This window comes from Ylistrum balloti, unplaced genomic scaffold (assembly GCF_031769215.1).
Source record: "Ylistrum balloti isolate Yb309-2 unplaced genomic scaffold, AGI_CSIRO_Ybal_v1 Utg370420, whole genome shotgun sequence".
Lineage (NCBI taxonomy): Eukaryota > Metazoa > Mollusca > Bivalvia > Pectinida > Pectinidae > Ylistrum > Ylistrum balloti.
This window is the reverse complement of record NW_026782284.1, coordinates 364,492-384,965: the sequence shown is the minus strand read 5'-3', so window position 1 is coordinate 384,965 and position 20,474 is coordinate 364,492. Positions and strand designations below refer to the sequence as shown.

Sequence of the window (20,474 nt, the reverse complement as noted above, 5' to 3'; positions counted from 1 at the left end):
CCAGTGGGCCGATTGTATACTACGTTTGGTGCCAGTGGGCCGATTGTATACTACGTTTAGTGCCAGTGGGCCGATTGTATACTACATTTAGTGCCAGCGGGCCGATTGTATACTACGTTTAGTGTCAGCGGGCCGATATTGGGCCGATTGTATACTACGTTTAGTGTTAGCGGGCCGATATTGGGCCGATTGTATACTACGTTTAGTGCCAGTGGGCCGATTGTATACTACGTTTAGTGCCAGTGGGCCGATTGTATACTACGTTTAGTGCCAGTGGTCCGATTGTATACTACATTTAGTGCCAGCGGGCCGATTGTATACTACGTTTAGTGTCAGCGGGCCGATATCGGGCCGATTGTATACTACGTTTAGTGTCAGCGGGCCGATATCGGGCCGATTGTATACTACGTTTAGTGTCAGCGGGCCGATATTGGGCCGATTGTATACTACGTTTAGTGCCAGTGGGCCGATTGTATACTACGTTTAGTGCCAGTGGGCCGATTGTATACTACGTTTAGTGCCAGTGGGCCGATTGTATACTACATTTAGTGCCAGCGGGCCGATTGTATACTACGTTTAGTGTCAGCGGGCCGATATTGGGCCGATTGTATACTACGTTTAGTGTCAGCGGACCGATTGTATACTACGTTTAGTGTCAGCGGACCGATTGTATACTACGTTTAGTGCCAGCGGGCCGATTGTATACTACGTTTAGTGTCAGCGGGCCGATATTGGGCCGATTGTATACTACGTTTAGTGTCAGCGGTCCGATATTGGGCCGATTGTATGCTGCGTTTAGTGCCAGTGGGCCGATTGTATACTACGTTTAGTGCCAGTGGGCCGATTGTATACTACGTTTAGTGCCAGTGGGCCGATTGTATACTACATTAAGTGCCAGCGGGCCGATTTTTGGCGGTTGCAGTCGCGGCAGATTTTTTTTTCTGTATTGGTTTTTTATCGTTATGTTATGATGTCACAACTCGACAAATTACGTCAGTATGGAGTGAAAACTACGTCACTCTGTTGTACTGGACGTCAACACGGAGGGAATACAATGTTTTTAAACATGGCGATGCCTTGGTTCCGCGTTTTTTCCACCAGAACTACAAAGGAGATTTTTTTTAGAAATGCTGGAACCAGGAATATCTCTGCCAGACGGTTGCTTTCTTTAACCTATTATTTAACGTGATTTGATTCGGGAAATAGTTTGACAGACAAACAGGTTATGTCTAATATACACCCGTTCCGTAATGCTAACTTTGTACACATAGCAGCATTGTATTTCGCTATAATATACCCACGATTTTATGTTTAAATTTTTGTGCAGATATTATTGTATTAAACAAAAATTCATCTATGTATGCTGTCATTGTGTATTTAATATTGGCGTCACATCATGAAATCAAAGTGTCAGACCCTTTTCAACAACATAGTAAAATACAAGAAAACTGATTTGATTATCAAAATCATAACTTGTCTTCTTTTCAACTCAATTCTGTTGATTTTAATTCAAGAAAAAATCGGTTTGGACAGATCTTCTTGAAAAATCAAAACGAACAATAGATAAATAGATAAATAACATGCTAAATGTAATTAAGTTGCTTCTCTGTATTCTCAAACATACAAGACTATGTCTGAGAAAACCTGGTTTGTCGTTCTACGCGAGACTATGAGAGTGGAGACCAATGACCATAAGCGAATTCGAAGGTCTCTTAGCGGTTACTATCAATATGGGGTTCATAAAGAAACCAACAGTCAGCGAATTCTGGAACTCAAAGCACGACAGCCAATGTACCACGTGGTTTCAATTAATCTTGAATTGTGTCCATATCACCAACAAAAAAGTATTCGAACGGAACTACTCGACATACAAGTAGATCTTTTGCATTTTTTTGATAATGTGGTGTATATAAGGAAAACGCACTTGTTCTATTTTGTGCCCAATATAAAGGATAAGATAGATGAGGTTTGTAATATGAAATGCATCATCTAACCCACCATGTATATAATATACTCAGCATTAATAATTTCCATATACATTTTACTTTTATTTACTGAAAAAGAACAGGGGTTTGTTTCATACAAATACATGGTCAAAACACTATCAGATGGGAACTGTAATGCTGTTTCCCAAACCGAATGAATTAACCCTTACATATCAAGATCATTATACAATTACCCTGACAACCAATCAGACTCGAATGTACAACTCAGATAATGGAAAGATATATATTATCAGCATACAAAACCAGTGTACTTTATACCAACATGGAGAATAAGATATTTGTGTAATCCGAGCATCATATACGCTTAGGCATACAATGCCATATATTTATCTCGTCTTTCTAACATAGAAAATCAAATCACGAAGGCCTTTTTATCACCTGTTCCCCTGACCACACGGTGATACACGTTTTGAATACAGTAGGATACCAGTCTGTAGTCGATGACAGGGATACACGTCCTGGCTTCAATAGGATACCAGCCTATAGGCTATAACGGGGATACACATGCTGAATACAGGATACCAGCCTATAGGCTATAACGGGGATACACGTGCTGAATACAGTAGGATACCAGCCTATAGCCTATGACGGGGATACACGTGATGAATACAGTAGGATACCGGTCTGTAGCCTATGACGGGGAAACACGTGCTGAATACACTAAGGATACCAGTCATTATCCTTTGACGAGAACACGTGCAGAATACAGTAGGATACCAGTCTGTAGCCTATGACGGGGATACACGTGCTGAATACAGTAAGATACCAGTCTGTAGCCTATGACGGGGATACACGTGCAGAACACAGTAGGATACCAGTCTGTAGCCTATGACGGGGATACACGTGTTGAATACAGTAGGATACCAGTCTGTAGTCTATGACGGGGATACACGTGCTGAATACAGTAGGATACCAGTCTGTAGTCTATGACGGGGATACACGTGCAGAACACAGTAGGATACCAGTCTGTAGCCTATGACGGGAATACACGTGCTTGCTTCAGTAGGATACCAGTCTGTAGCCTATGACGGGGATACACGTGCTGAATACAGTAGGATACCAGTCTGTAGTCTATGACGGGGATACACGTACTGAATACAGTAGGATACCAGTCTGTAGCCTATGACGGGGATACACGTGCTGGTTTTAGTAGGATATCAACCTGTATCTCAATTTTGAATTTTTTGATACAGTAAAAGAAATTAAAAAAAAAAACATATTTTGAATATTCTATATTGTAAAATACACGAGAGATAATATCTTTTCTACCATTCTACTTTAATTTATTCCACTCTCAGGCCATTGTGTAAATATGGCGGGTGTTGGATAAATATAAGTGATATTCCACTAGTGGTATATGGCCTTCCGGATACATGATTAGTGAACTTTGACCCGAACTACTTTTTTCACTCGCGTGATTTGTTCCACGTCTGCTGTCAACATCACAGGCACTCGAGGCCAGGATATTATTTTTTAAACATTGATTTTTGTTTTAGCACTCATGACTGACGTTATTTAAACGAAATATCAGCAGAATTCAAGTTTATGTGCCGGTTGACAAATCCGAGGTCCACGGTCATTAAAAATACACAAGGCAAGCAACTCCAGATTTTAAAAAATCGACCCCTCGGGAAACTGGCTCAAAAAAAGTAGTTATGTTATGATAAGTTCCTTGTAAAACAATATGTATCCGTAGGTAGTGAGTATATTTACCTTTTATTTGGTGCATAACATTACAGGCAACGAGAAATTCACAATACGTACATGAGATTAACATCTCAATAACCGGAGATTTTATCGTCCATATAATTATCTTTGACGGAAGTATCATGCCATTTCAAGGGCGGTCACTCCGACTTTTTGAGAGAGGAGTTCCGGATAGCACTATACCAGTGAACAGGTAAGAAAGGTTCCGATGTCATTACGCGCGTAACTTCAAAATAGATATTTTTATTTCTACAAATACATTTGCGGGGATGGAAAAATAATGGCTGGGCAAAGAAAGTCCACATTTGCCAACTCGGATACAATATCATGGTAAGGAATTATACAGAATGCATCAACTATCAATCAAGCTGGCGGTAATGAGAATTTTTTGTTTCCAAAAAAAAAAAAAAAATAAGAAAAAAATCATGCAGATAATGAAAAAAGGGCGCAATTTATGAAAAATATCATGGGGGAAAAATATTTACTTTGAAATTGGAAATTAAATGATTTTTTCCATAGTGATTTTTGTCAAGTTATTGAGAATATTTGAAAAGAAATACATATTACTTATTAACCAAGAGGCCCAAAGGGCTCGTATTGCTACAGGTACTGTATGTTTTGGCAAACATCCATACAATGGACTTCCTGACCAAATATCATGACCCAAGGCCTTTTTGGTTATCAGAAGATGTTATTTAAGTTTTTATCCATGACCTTGAATATAATGTCAAAGTAATATCTTTTCTCAAACTTTGTTGCCCTTCACCCAAGAAACATTTTAACAAACATCATGATCCCTGGACTTTTGGTTAATCGGAATAAGTCGTTTAAAAAATCAACACATTGGACCAAAGTGACCTTGAATAAAGGTCAATGTATTTTTTTTTTGCTGCAAACGGTGTAGGGCTTTATCTAAGGAACGATATTTTTCATAAATTGCGCCTCTTTTCAAATATTCTCAATAACTTGACAAAAATCACTATGGAAAAAATCATTTAATTTCCAATTTCTAAGTTAATATATTTCCCCCACGATATTTTTCATAAATTGCGCCTCTTTTCAAATATTCTCAATAACTTGACAAAAATCACTATGGAAAAAATCATTTAATTTCCAATATCTAAGTTAATATATTTCCCCCACGATATTTTTCATAAATTGCGCCCTTTTTTCATTATCTGCATGATTTTTTTCTTATTTTTTTTTTTTTTTTTGAAAAAAAAAATTCTCATTACCGCCAGCTTGATTGAAAGTTGATGCATTCTGTATAATCCCTTACCATGATATTGTATCCGAGTTGGCAAATGTGGACTTTCTTTGCCCAGCCATTATTTTTCCATCCCCGCAAATGTATTTGTAGAAATAAAAATATCTATTTTGAAGTTACGCGCGTAATGACATCGGAACCTTTCTTACCTGTTCACTGGTATAGTGCTATCCGGAACTCCTCTCCCAAAAAGTCGGAGTGACCGCCCTTGAAATGGCATGTTACTTCCGTCAAAGATAATTACATGGACGATAAAATCTCCGGTTATTGAGATGTTAATCTCATGTACGTATTGTGAATTTCTCGTTGCCTGTAATGTTATGCACCAAATAAAAGGTAAATATACACACTACCTACGGATACATATTGTTTTACAAGGAACTTATCATAACTACTTTTTTTGAGCCAGTTTCCAAGCCATTTTTTAAAATCTGGAGTTGCTTGCCTTGTGTATTTTTAATGACCGTGGACCTCCATTTGTCAACCGGCACATAAACTTCTGCTGATATTTCGTTTAAATAACGTCAGTCATGAGTGCTAAAACAAAAATCAATGTTTAAAAAATAATATCCTGGCCTCGAGTGCCTGTGGTCAACATGGCTGAACTGGATACGCTTGAGGTGAATGTAGGTAATAAAGTAAGGCTATGTGATGGGGAAAATGGTGTAATCCGGGTAATTTCAAAAGCAGATAATAATGTTGGGTTTGATCGTTTCCAAATAGAGCTTAATTCGGGAAAGACTGTTACAGAAGTAAAGTATCGTTTCGATGTGATACCGGCTTGTCAGTGGTAGTCTGTATGTTTACAAATGCTTTTACTCCGCCCCTTTTACGTCAGCTTACGTCATTGATACATTGTAGTACAATGTATTTGTAATGTTGCATTTGCTTACACCTAGGCCTAACATTGTAGCCTTTTCATAATTTTAGTCGATTGATGTCAAAATTGATCTTTTGAGCATAATTCCAGCCCAAAGAAATAAATTTCTTTATTTTTTTTGGATGTCGGAATGGTGCTTATATAGGCCTAGATTCAATTGTTTGTTATTTACTCTGTTCATGTTCTGAGTTTAAGATTTATGCCTGTTTTTCATTTCATATAATCAGGTCTGATGAACAAGTCTGGGAGTAAAAATAACGGAAAAAGACTGACAAACCATAGTGCCAGGAAGTACCTTGTACAAAAACTCAATGACAAAGGATTACCCCCAAATCAGATTATGCAGATACAAACTATTTTCACATTGAAATATCTCAAGATGATCATTAGGGCCTATAATCGTTACGAGTAAATTGAACACTTACCTTGTTTAAAGAAATTAAATCCCAAACAGTTTAACACTAATATAAATTTATAAAAATCTGCTTTCATAATGCAGGGTAATGCATCACTGTCAGGCTTAGAGTAGACAATAACTAGATCTCTACTTCCATTGGTCCAATAAACGTTGCCTAATTATGTAATTGTCTGCATCCTCCAGATTTCCGGGCACAGGAATATCCAGAGTGTCAACAGTTACTCAACTTTAAACACAAACCAGCACCGGACGATTTCAAGAGCGATATCGTCATGCTTGGATCATTTTGGTGACAGACCTTTCACTAGAGCTAATATTAAGCACATCTAGTGCAAGCGAAGTCATCGTCAGACCTCCAAATCCTGAATCAACTGTGTCTGCCAAATCCCATCGGTGCCCATACTTCAGTATTTGCAGTCCTATTCACGGTGGTTCATTCACAATAAACATTAACAATACAAACGTCCCAGACCAAGGGTGCTGTACTCTGATTTTGACAGTGATTGATTTAGAAGTTTCCGGCGGGAACCAGATGACACCACTGTATGTGTCTGTATAAAAGCGCGCCTAACATAGTCCGCGATTTTCTACTATTATTTAGACAGTTCAAGTTTATAAGACAACTAATCGTCATTGTGTTATTATATGTAAACTTTAAAATTGTGAAAATAATAAAGAAATTAATTATTTATCACCATATATATTTTTGAATATTAATTGAAGCCTTTTCACTCCGAGTGATATCGCTACGCCATATTTGCATATGTCAGCAAATTGTTTACACACGATACATGTATTGGTCTTCGCCTACCGCCTGTGATCTCGAAATAAGAATGGTAGAAACAGATTACACAACGAGTGGTTGTTGGATACGGCGTTTATTTCACTCTCGTTAGTTATTTTTTAAAAGTTACAAAAGACACGAGCTTTAGCGAGTGTCTTTTTTAACTTTTAAAAAATAACTAACGAGAGTGTGAGAGTGTGAAATGTGAAACTCGAGTTAGTTATTTTTTAAAAGTTACAAAAGACACGAGCTTTAGCGAGTGTCTTTTTTAACTTTTAAAAAATAACTAACGAGAGTGAAATAAACGCCGTATCCAACAACCACTCGTTGTGTAATCTCTATTTAGTATACACTTATACTGTTATACATGTAACTAAAGAAAGACAGATTCATGATTTCAAGGGTTGAAAACATGGTGTTTTGTACTGTTTCTAACGAGAGAAAGAAAAAAGGATTGAGATTGAATATTTGACACATTCGTATTTGCTTTAAATGAATCATCATTTGTTGTAGCTACATTAGGTATTTTAGACAAGGTGCCGACACAAATGTTTTGATCGGTGTACAGGAAATCTACAATTACATACACTCAGATGATTAGTGATATTTCACACTTCACCGAATTAAACCTGATGACTTGTGTGTGTGTATATATCACTTCCTTGTATATAGGACTTTGAATATGGCACACTTCATAGGTTTTCATAGACTTCAAGCTATTAAAGAGGAGCAAACTATGATCAAAGCACCGGATGGATTAATTTATCGAGCATAAAAAAACAAATGAATATTCAGATGCACAAATTTAAAACGATATCTTCCTACGGATTTGTACGTATTCAATATTTCTATAGCAGTTACCATTGATGGCAAATACATGTAAAACATATGTCGTTGAAAATTCCTATAGACTTGACAAGACCTTATCCTGCGAAATTTTACTGTCGAGAACAAAACATGCTTGAAATATCCTTGCTTCCTTCAAATAAATTGCGAAATATAACTTTGTTATGTCGCATTCGTCCTGCCAGGTGTGTATTTCCAGTTGTTCCTCAGGTCCACACCCACCCAGAAATGTTGCTTCTGTCTCCATGACAGGATAGTTCACAATGTCGGACGTATAGTGTCTATAGTATCCGGAGCGAGAAGCTTTCGATGCTGCATCACAACAAAACTGGTAGTATTGTGCAGTGTTGGGATGGTCATTGAAATCTAGGTCACTGTAGCGTGTTTTGATTGTTGTTTTGAAGGCTCTGTCGGGAGGAATTAGGGCGTCCTGCCTTCTCGTTATCAATATTTCCTCTTCTTTTTCAACAAGTTTACTTATAATCTCATAATAAGATTTCGGAAACTTCACTGATCTTCGATTTTCCCAGTTTACGGCAACAAGTCTATTTTCGGACTTCATATACCAATCACCAGATTCTGTGTCAGAAAATACTCTTTTGTTACCTACACTTCCAGGTGTTATACACGACACATTGAAACGTACGTGAACTTGTTTGACTCCGGACCACGATAATTTAGAGTGACACGTTGGAGACATTATACGTTTTTCGCTGATTAGAAAAAAGCGAATATTATTTTTACTTGCCATATCACGTGACGACTTCATAAATCCATGGTTACCACATATAGTAGCTGTGTCCTGTTCGAATTTACTGATTCCCCATAGGGACAAATGACCTGCATTAAAAAAGCCAACAAGTCAACAAAGCCGTACAACGTTATTTTCGAGTTTCTTGAAGTTCAGCACAGGATCGCCCTTTAACCTTTTTTACTGTTGAATTGTACTGTATTGACTTTTGCACATTTTAAAACTCATTTATTTCTGACAGGAAATTGAACAACATTAATGGAAATGAGATTGATTGGACCGTTCTGTTATTCAAAAACCAAAAAAAATATTTTGTATGTCGGATCGTTCAAAGAGATACAAACTATTTTTCTCCAGATTACGTTTAAATAACACTTAAACTGGAGTTACTTTTTACGTTATAAAATCAAATCTTAGTACCCAACCTTAAACTTATCTTTCTAAATATATTTCATGTCAATTTCTCAACATCAGAAAAAAAAGTACATGCGCTAATAACAAATTTCTACACATATTTATTTCATTTACAGATACCATTTGGATTTTCTTGCTACAAGTACCTGTTCGATCTCGATAAGCAGAAGCCGGGCTAGCGATGTCAAACTCACATCTCCCAGGTACCGCACACGTCAGCTTGTAATTCGTCATTGTCTTGATACAACAGTATCTGTAAAAGTCCACATACCATACATCAAACTTTGATTTATTCTTATTCCTATTTTCGCATTTGTTTCCACTTAATAGAATATTAAAATGACAATAATATTAATGACTGTTTGTAAATAATATTATGATAACAACACAGAAAATACGCAGATGTTCATAGAAATTAATTCAAACACAAAGTCGATAGAACTAGGGTGAAACATGAACAAAAGAAGAAGTTACCAGAGGCTCCTGGACAAGTAAGACCAGTTTTGTTTACATCTGGACTGATAACATTTCTAATTGGGACAAGTGAAATGGTTAAACTATTAACATCAAGGAATCAACATTACTGTAAGATTTAGTCACAAATATACTCTCTCTGATGACAATATAAATTACAAATATTTATTACATCAACTATCAAATGAACGTACCAACTTCATACTTTGTATCACTTATTCGTTCTAAGTATGATATATCATCTATTGATATAATTATTTATATAAGACGACAAAACATATTTCATGTTTATGCACAGGTAACTTATCTACCGCATTATAAAAGGTGCAATATATTCAAAAGGCTAACTTTAATTCCATCCAAAAGTTAGCAACAAGCATTAAACTATAATAATCGTATAATAAATTCTTATCTGTATTACATTAGTAGGTCAAGCTAGTTAAACTTAGATAAGAACAGCTACTTTTAAATACAAGGCCATCGAAAGAATGTCTAACACAGTAAAACATGTTGGCGCATAAGTTGTTTTTATGTCATCAAAAAAATTTGACAATCGAATTTCCTTACACTTGTAGTTATATTTGAACATTAAAAATGAAATCTTATATTTCTAGTTGCATTATTTAAGTGGAAAACAAACAAAAATATCAAGCAATGAATCAACACAATACAGGAAAAGAATGACAAGATCAAGAAAACAAAAGTAAACGTGATTGAAGAGGCACTCATATATATTCCAAGGTTATAATATCTATTCAGTTACTAAGGATTACAGGACCAAATTCTATTGATTTTAAAAAGAAAAAAATTCCAATTCTACAATAAACAGAAAGTGACGAAAGCATCGTCATATCTATATTGAATCATATATGTTAGACTTGACTTACCCGTAAAAACGTATAACTGATTAGCAGAGCACGTTACCCCGATAATGAAGTGAAGGTCCTAATAGGATTGTATTTTGTGTGGAATGGTTCTCCTCTAGTGAGATGGTCTGCAATGTGTTTGTAATCACTGAGTTATCCAACAAGTTGCTGATGGCTGAAACATCAAGTGATTGTCCTGGGAAGTCATGCCTTACATTAATCGTATGCTTTGTCATGAATTATGTTACTTTATATTGGCCTAATAACTGAACTCTGATCTGGCGACATTCGTGACCTACTGAGTTTAAGTAGGTTATCTTCTAACCGATGATATCACTGTACGAGATGACCTTTTTAACAATCTTAATACCGGACATGTTTGAATCATTCATGACAAAAATTATTATTATCATTATTGTTGCATTCTTAACGACCCGCCAACACATAAAATGTCATTAGAACAATCAAACGGTAAAACACACAGCGATCCAAAAGGAAGTAACATTAAACAAACCAAAACGTTAAAGACAATTGCTACAAGTCTTAAATGGGTATATTAACACAAAAGATTAAAATGGTATGTCATAGTTTATTATATAGACCAACATCTTTCAGGTAATGTAGAATTTTACAAATCTCAACAGTTTCAAAAAGGGTTTTTAGACATGTAATGTTACGATAAAAACATCCTCGAGTAGACAGAAGGTCAATGCAGTCCAATAAAAAAGTTTTACGGTGAATGGCTCATCACATCCTATGTACCGAGGATTATCTTCGCCTTTCAACATGTATGAATGTGTAAGGTATGTATGACCCATCCGAAGATGGACAAGGACAACTTCGTCTCGGTGGTTGTCTCTATAGCCTGGAGATCATTAACCGATAACAGGTTTAACGGAGTGCAATTTCTTATTGGTATATATATTTAATTCCTCCTGTCACTGAATTTTAAAAATTTGTTTCATAAATAGTTTAAAATCGGTAAAATAAAGTTAAAAAACAACAGGTGGTTGCGATAAAGCTTCCTTTGTGGAACGATCTGCTTTTTCATTGCCCTGTATTCCCATGTGCCCAGGAACCCAGCAAAAAAGCAATGTAAAAGTTAAAGGCAAGTTCATGATATAGTATTAATGTATTACGAATGAAAATATTTTCGATATTTCTATTGCGTAGACTCTATAGAACACAAAGAGAGTCTGAATGGATAACAGCTCTTATCAATTTGTTTCTTTGCATATATTCAAGGGCGAGGTAGAGAGCTATCGCTTCCGCCGAGAATATTGAGGCGTTATTCGGTAGCCGGCATCCATAGGTTTCATCTTGTGTAACCATGACCGCAGCAACCTTATTATTATCTTTTGAACCATCAGTATCTAAATGTAGAAATGTTTGATATTTTAACTGCAATTCGAGAAGAATGAACCATTTCATGAAGTGAAAAATCAACTTCAGGTGAATTTATGTGCCAGGGTGGAATTTCTATCGTTCCAAATGACTGAATTTGGTCAATTTCAATATTTGAGTTTTGTAAAAGAGCGGAAATGCGAATGCCCAATGATAAAACGGTTTTTGGTTTGTTTTGAAACAAGAATTTATATTTTGGATCAAATACAAGTGAAAAAGCAGGATTTGAAGAATTTGACTTTAGCTGAATGGTGTATTTGCATAGCCATTTTTTTCGACGGCTATATGGTGATGGTTCGTTAGCCTCTACATAGAGGCTTGTTGTAGGTATGGTCTTAAAAGCTCCGAGAGCGAGCCTAAGACATTGGTGATGAACAGTGTCTAATAATTAGAGATATGAAGATATAGCCGATACATACACAATGGAACCGTAGTCTAATTTTGATCTAATAAGGGCTCCATAGAGTCTTAGCAAAACTTTTCTATTAGCTCCTCAATCAGAGAGATTTGGATCGTCGCGTTGTTTCCGAATTTGACAAAAATCATGACAAAAACATTGCTATAAGTTAACATTTTTGTAAATGTAGCTAGCAAGTATGGCAATGTCGTTTGATAATGCTTTCTTATATTATAAAATGCTTTATTAAATTAACAGCTTTTCCATGCTATATTTCGTCTTTTCACATAAAACCTTACTGATATGTATTTCATCATTATCACCATAATCAGTCAACTAAGCGAATAATCATTAGTGTCGATTCATTCCAAAACACACCCTTCAGGAAATGTGACAACCTGAAGCGAGACAATTGAAATATTTTGTAAGACTCCAGTCTTCCCTGCTGTACACAGACAGCGGCAACACAAATCTCTTCACGCAGTGATTACCACTATCAATGTATGTATCAGAAAATGATGACATATAATTTCAACACCTTCAAGAATCATACAATAATAACATCATTCATCACTTTCCTGAATTTCCATAGTTGTAGCTAAGGCAGATTGCACATGATAAGTATAAAACATATGCTCATGTGCCCTATGATCAACTGGTATGATAATAATTGAGGTCATCTTGTACGTGTTTAAGATGACCTCAATTATCTCCTATGTTAGTTTTAATGTGCAACATAGAAACTGCCACAGGGGATAACTGAGGTCTTTTTTCACATGTATAAAAATCTGACAGAACAAGAAGATAAGCAGAGGAATTCCGAGATTAAAAGTATTGAGAAACAAACTTGTCCTTGTAGAAGCTAATATCAAAAGGATAAATTGAATACAAATTATCTTCCCCCACGAATATCCTCCGATAATGAGAAGGTCAACGAGCTTTTAAATATAAGGCAATGGACTGAGTGCTTAACACTCCCTCCCCCCACCCCCCCCCCCCCCCCCCCCCCCCCCAAAAAAAAAAAAAAAAAACAAACAAACAAACAAACAAACAATACGGTGCATCAGTTGTTATGTATTCCATCAAAATAATCTGACAACTGTTTCGAGTTTCACTACTTAGGAAAATGATTAAAATGTTCAGGAGATTCAAGCAATGCTTAGTATCATAGATCAATTAGAGAATAATTCAGGGTTCACTACTCTGTTTATCTCTAAGTTGTTTAATGCTATACTGCATTGTCTTTTTTTTTACTTTTTTTTACAAAGCATATTCTGATAAGAAAATATCGGAACCGTTGATTATCCCGAGACTTAAATTCCAAACAACATTGTTTTGTATGTCAGAAAAAAAGATCTAGGGCAAATTGTTTCACCCGCAGAACCGGAGTAATTAGACGTATAAATGTAAAACATTTTCAGTTGAAAGTTTTTTTGTTGATTAAACATTGAAAATCCACAAACTTAAACAATGTTTATGACTTGTTTTCAATGATAACTGATTTCGATATTGTCTCGGCATCAGCATCCGAATACATTTATGTTTATTGTCAAGACGATATGAACGAAAACCCAGTTTTACACTGTTGTCATCATCATACAGCAGTGTCTGTAAAATATCCCATTATATATACCTAACTTTTAAATTTTCGCTTCAGTTGTCTATTCAATATCATATCCAGCCTCTAGACCACAGAGGTAAACACGTGCTGACTACAGTTAGTTATCAACCTCAAGACCAGGTAGACAATACACTTGGAGACTAAAATAGGTTATCGATATACGGAGGGTGTACCCTTGATGACTACAGTAGGACACCGGTATCTAAACCACAGTGGGGCTAAACATGCTGACTACAGATCGATATCAACCCCTTACCACGATTAGGATACATTTGCTGCCAATAGTAGGAGGTAGGCATCTAGACCACGGAGGTGCTACACGTGCAAGGCGCAGCAGGATATCGGCATCTAAACTAGTTTCTTTGATGTAGACTGTAGGGTTGTAATCTATAACATATTTGCATTTTAATAAGAATTTGATTAAATGTCATTTCCCCACTATGATATCAATACGACTTTGATATTTATCTTAAAGTAATCAACAATTTAGGATATATGAAATGTATTAAATGATGGGCTGAGTGCACACTCAATCTATACTTTGATATTTAACAGACCAATATCTATCTTGTAGCTCGCCTTCCACATTGCATGGCCCTGACGTGCCGTAGGAAGACAGAAATTGTAATCTACGTGAAGCTGTTTAGCCTATTGTTTAGTATACCTCGTTGTACTCTTGGTCAATAATTTAATTTGAATTAGTCGTTTGAATGGTCTTTAGTTTGATACTAGCCAGTGCATAAAACATAACAAGAAATATTTTTCATTCTCACCGGAGATCCTTCATTTTAAATCCGATGATATTTATTGATACATAAGTTGTTGACATGCTGTGAATGTTTAACATAACGTCGTATCACCAAATGATAGGTTGCGCATACTTGTGCACACTATTTGATGATAACATTTTGTTCGGGAGTGTACTACCAATGAATAGCGATAATCCTTTTCTGGATATCACAGCGATTCGTGTTCATTTGACACGGGTCTGTTCTCTTTGATATTTCTGATGTGATGGAAACAAAGCATGGGTTATTTGACTTGCTTTAGATAGACTGAATGTATTTTTTTTATTTCTTTTTCGAATTTTGGAATTTTTACAGCTGTATAAATAATCACATTTGTAATATTCTATATTGTTAGATACATGAGAAATTAGACCTTTTAGCACATACTTATACTGTTATACATGTAACTAAAGAAAGACAGATTGAAAACGTGATGTTTTTGTACTGTTTCTAACGAGAAAAAGAAAGGGATATAGATACGAAAAGATGGAGGAAAGTGCAGAGAAAAGAAAAAGGATTAAGATTGAATATTCGAAACATTCGTATTTGCTTTAAATGAAAAATCATTTTTTTGTAGCTACATTAGGCATTTTAGACAAGGTGCCGACACAAATGTTTTGATCGGTGTACAGGAAATCTACAATTACATACACTCAGATGATTAGTGATATTTCACACTTCACCGAATTAAACCTGATGACTTGTATATATATATATATATATATATATATAGAGAGAGAGAGAGAGAGAGAGAGAGAAAATTAATCACTTAACATGACAAACAAATATATATACACAAAGTTTTTATTATTTTAAATTATATATATATATATATATATATATATATATCACTATATAGTATATATATATATATATAGACTTGAGCTATTAAGAGAGAGAGAGAGAAAAGAGAAAGGATTCATTTATCGAGTATAAAAAACAAATGAATATTTAGATGCACAAATTTAAAACGATATCTTCCTACGGAATTGTACGTATTCAATATTTCTATAGTAGTTACCATTGATGGCAAATACATGTAAAACATATGTCGTTGAAAATTCCTATAGACTTGACAAGACCTTGTCCTGCGAAAGTTTACTGTCGAGGACAAAACATGCTTGAAATATCCTTGCTTCCTTCAAATAAATTGCGAAATATAACTTTGTTATGTCGCATTCGTCCTGCCAGGTGTAAATGTCCAGTTGTTCCTCAGGTCCACACCCACCCAGAAATGTTGCTTCTGTCTCCATGACAGGATAGTTCACAATGTCGGACGTATAGTGTCTATAGTATCCGGAGCGAGAAGCTTTCGATGCTGCATCACAACAAAACTGGTAGTACTGTGCAGTGTTGGGATGGTCATTGTAATCTAGGTCGCTGTAGCGTGTTTTGATGGTTGTTTTGAAGGCTCTGTCGGGAGGAATTAGGGCGTCCTGCCTTCTCGTTATCAATATTTCCTCTTCTTTATCAACAAGTTCACTTGCACTCTCATAATACGATTTTGGAAATTTTACTGGTCTTCGATTGTCCCAGTTTACGGCAACAAGTCTATTTTCGGACTTCATATACCAATCACCAGATTCTGTGTCAGAAAATACTCTTTTGTTACCTACACTTCCAGGTGTTATACACGACACATTGAAACGTACGTGAACTTGTTTGACTCCGGACCACGATAATTTAGAGTGACACGTTGGAGACATTATACGTTTTTCGCTGATGTGGAAAAAACGAATATTATTTTTACTTGCCATATCACGTATCGACTGCATAAATCCATGGTTACCACATATAGTAGCTGTGTCCTGTTCGAATTTACTGATTCCCCATAGGGACAAATGACCTGCATTAAAAAAGCCAACAAGTCAACAAAGCCGTACAACGTTATTTTCGAGATTCTTGAAGTTCAGCACAGAATCGCCCTTTAACCTTTTTTTACTGTTGAATTGTACTGTATTGACTTTTGCACATTTTAAAACTCATTTATTTCTGATAGGAAATTGAACAACATTAATGGAAATGAGATTGATTGGACCGTTCTGTTATTAAAAAACCAAAAAAAAAAAAAAAAATTTTGTATGTCGGATCGTTCAAAGAGATACAAACTATTTTTCTCCAGATTACGTTTAAATAACACTTAAAATGGAGTTACTTTTTACGTTATAAAATCAAATCTTAGTACCCAACCTTAAACTAACTTATCTTTCTAAATATATCTCATGTCAATATCTCAACATCAGAATAAAAGTACATGCGCTAACAACAAATTTCTACACATATCTATTTCATTTACAGATACCATTTGGATTTTTTAGCTACAAGTACCTGTTCGATCTCGGTAAGCAGAAGCCGGGCTAGCAATGTCAAACTCACATCTCCCAGGTACCGCATATGTCAGTTTGTAATTCGTCATTGTCTTGATACAACAGTATCTGTAAAAGTCCACATACCATACATCAAACTTTGATTTATTCTTATTCCTATTTTCGCATTTGTTTTCACTTAATAGAATATTAAAATGACAATAATATTAATGACTGTTTGTAAATAATATTATGATAACAACATAGAAAATACGGAGATGTTCACAGAAAAAAGCATAACCATAACATTTCTAATTGGGACAGGTGAAATAGTGGATTAAACTAGTAACATCAAGGAATCAACATTACTGTAAGATTTAGTCACAAATATACTCTCTTTGACGACAATATCAATTACAAATATTTATTACATCAACTATCAAATGAACTTACCAACTTCATACTTTGTATCACTTATTCATTCTAAGTATGATATATCATCTATTGATATATTTATATATATATAAGATGACATATTTCATTGTTATGCACAGATAACGTATCTACCGCATTATGAAAGGTGCAATATATTCAAACGGCTAATTTAAATTCCACTCAAAAGTTAGCAGCAAGCATTAAGCTATAATTATCGTATGATAAATTCTTATATGTATTACATTAATAGGTCAAGCTGTTTAAACTTAGATTAGAACATGACGCATAAGTTTTTTTTATGTCATCAAAATAACTTGACAATCGCGTTTCCTTACAGATGTAGTTATGTTTTAACACTAAAAATGAAATCTTTTATTTCTAGTTGCATTATTTAAGTGAAAAACAAAGAAAAATATCAAGCAATGAATCAATACAATACAGGAAGAGAATGACAAGACCAAGAAAACAAAAGTAAACGTGATTGAAGAGGCACTCGTATCGACTGCGCTACTCCGCGGTTATAATATCTATTCAATTACTAAGGCTTACAGGAGACTTCAACACCTCAAATTCTATCGATTCTAAAAATAAAAAAGAATTCAATTCTACAATAAACAGGAAGTAACGAAAGCATCGTCATATCTATATTTAATCACATATGTTAGACTTGACTTACCCGTAAAAACGTATAACTCAACAGAGCACGTTACCCTGATAATGAAGTGAAGGTCCCAATAGGATTGTATGTTGTGTGGAATGGTTCTCCGCTAGAGAGATGGTCTGCAATGTGTTTGTGTTTGCTGATGGCTGAAACATAAAGTGATTGTCCTGGAAAGTCGTACGTTACATTAATCGTGTTTTGTCATGAATTACGTAACTGTATATTGACCTAGAAATCGAACTCTGAATTGGTGGTGTTCGTGACCTGCTGACTCAATGTCGGTTATAAAAATCTGACAGAACAAGAAGATAAGCAGAGGAATTCCGAGATTAAAAGTCTTGACAAACAAACTTGTCCTTGTAGAAGCTAATACCAAAAGGATAAGTTGAATACAAATTATCTTCCCCCACGAATAGCCTCCGATAACGAGAAGGTCAACGAGCTTTTAAATATAAGGCAATGGACTGAGTGCTTAACACTCCCTCCCCCCAGCCCCCCCCCCCCCCAAAAAAAACACCCCCCCCCCCCAAAAAAAAAAAAAAAAAAAAAAACCAACAACAACAAAAACAAAAAACAAACGGTTCATGAGATGTTATGTATGCCGTCAAAATAATCTGACAACTGTTTCGAGTTTCACTACTTAGGAAAATGATTAAAAAGATCAGGAGAATCAAGAAATGCTTAGTATCATAGATCAATTAGAGAATAATTCAGAGTTCACTATTCTGTTTATTTCAAAGTTGTTTAATGCTATACTGCCTTGGCTATCGCTTTTTTTTAATAAAAAAAAGGAATTCGGTAAGACACAAATTATTTGAACAGAGGACTATAACATAAACTAGAGAGAGGTGAAATCGTATTTCATTTCAAGATCTAAGATCAATAATCATTCAAGATCGAGAACGAAATATGGAAAAGGATTATCATGAGACTTAAATTCCAAACAACATTTTTTGTATGTCGGAAAAAAGATCTAGGGCAAATTGTTTAATTAACAAAAAAAAAAAAAAAACAAAAAAAAAAACTGGAGTAATCAGACTAATCAATGTTAAACATTGTCAGTTGAAGTATTGTGATTTCTGTTTATTATATATTGAAAATCCACAAACTTGAAAAATACTTTGAAGTTGTAATTAATGACAACTAATTACGTTATTTTCTCAGTATCAGCATTCGAATACATTTATGTTTATAGACACAACAATATGAACTAAGACCCAGTCTTAGACTGTTGTCATCGTCATACAGCAATGTCTGTAAAATATCACATATTATATACCTAACTTTGATTTATTATTCGAGACTACTTTTTAAATGATATTATAAGAAAGAAAATACCAAGATATTCACAAAACCTTAATTAAATTAAAAGCGGAAAATTAGAAATAAAGATATTTTTGCTGTTACGTATACTATGTATAGTGTCACAGATCAACTTAAGGTTAATACAGAGTTTAATATTCAGTTTTTTCTAAGTAGTCCAGTGATATACAGACTGGTTGCTTCTTAACATTACAAAAACAAGAATTCGGTAGACACAATTAAAAAACAGATGCTGATAGCGTATTTCAACACAGAGATAGAACCAGTATTGCATTTCCAAATCTGAGATAAATAATGAATCAAGATCGAGAACGAAAGAAGGAAAATCGTGCACTGAGAGATACAGATTTCTGTTTAAAGGGGAATAACCGCGATATCAATTTATACACCAATATCTAGGTCAACATTTATAGGGAAAGTGTCGTAAATACCTATCAAAATTACAATTTCTCAAGTCACGAATCTGAATCAGAAAAAATTAACTTTGTTAGACATAGGAATTGTTAGGAATAGTACGCATTCACACGGTTGTTGTCGAATTTAATTCTTCCTTACTTCAACATACCGACCAAACAAGAAACGATTGTCCGTTCTATCCTACAGTATTCATTCACGTCATTCCTGACGTAAGTTATCATCAGTTCATCAGTCTGAGACAGAGAATCCAGTTGTTGACAAAAGATAAGTATGCCATACCTGTTGCTTTCAATGAGATCAAAATAACATTTCCATTGAGTCTACACCGGTAGTACTTCGCCCTTCGTATGAACTATATATAGAATGGCATTTAAAAACATTAAGGTATCTTGGCCCATCACTCTGTGCCCCCAGAACAGATGATTTTGTGTGCGTTTTAAAACACTGAAACTAGGACCGAGTCCACAATTTATTTTGCTATACGTTTCATTGTAACATTAGAATTCATAACAAACTCCCAAAGTTTCATCTACAAATTTCCGTCTCTACTAGCCAAGATCAACATCTGAGAAGCAAAATGTTAAAGTTTCAACCCATCATGTTAGGCATTTTCTGGAGATACACCTGCATGTGTGTCACCTAATTTACAAAATACATGTTCAATATGATTGATTTACACACTGATAGTGAGATTATCATCTTTATAACA

General features: G+C 35.1%; 1 protein-coding gene across 2 annotated transcripts; it reads right to left on the bottom strand.

The window, feature by feature from the left end:
- Window positions 1-7,843: 7,843 nt before the first annotated feature.
- On the bottom strand, window positions 7,844-20,111 carry LOC132554651 (uncharacterized). 2 transcript variants are annotated; one of them, XM_060218967.1, is made up of 4 exons: window positions 20,045-20,097; window positions 10,435-10,588; window positions 9,220-9,326; window positions 7,844-8,748 (listed from the first exon to the last, which is right to left on the bottom strand). In XM_060218967.1, the coding sequence occupies exons 3-4, from the start codon at window positions 9,305-9,307 to the stop codon at window positions 7,967-7,969; spliced, it is 870 nt and encodes a 289-aa protein (XP_060074950.1). In that variant the 5' UTR covers window positions 9,308-9,326; window positions 10,435-10,588; window positions 20,045-20,097; the 3' UTR covers window positions 7,844-7,966. The 2 variants fall into 2 exon arrangements, with proteins under 2 accessions (XP_060074950.1, XP_060074949.1); XM_060218966.1 differs by lacking the exons at window positions 7,844-8,748; window positions 9,220-9,326; window positions 10,435-10,588 and adding exons at window positions 15,541-16,469; window positions 16,952-17,058; window positions 18,041-18,171 and having other exon boundaries at window positions 20,045-20,111.
- Window positions 20,112-20,474: the final 363 nt, after the last annotated feature.

Excerpts from the sequence above, each read along its gene's own strand:
- LOC132554651 (XM_060218966.1), bottom strand. The coding sequence starts at position 17,039 with ATGACGAATTACAAACTGACATATGCGGTACCTGGGAGATGTGAGTTT. Across the intron at positions 16,470-16,951 it reads TGCTTACCGAGATCGAACAG|GTCATTTGTCCCTATGGGGA; the intron begins GTACTTGTAGCT and ends TTTTTAATGCAG.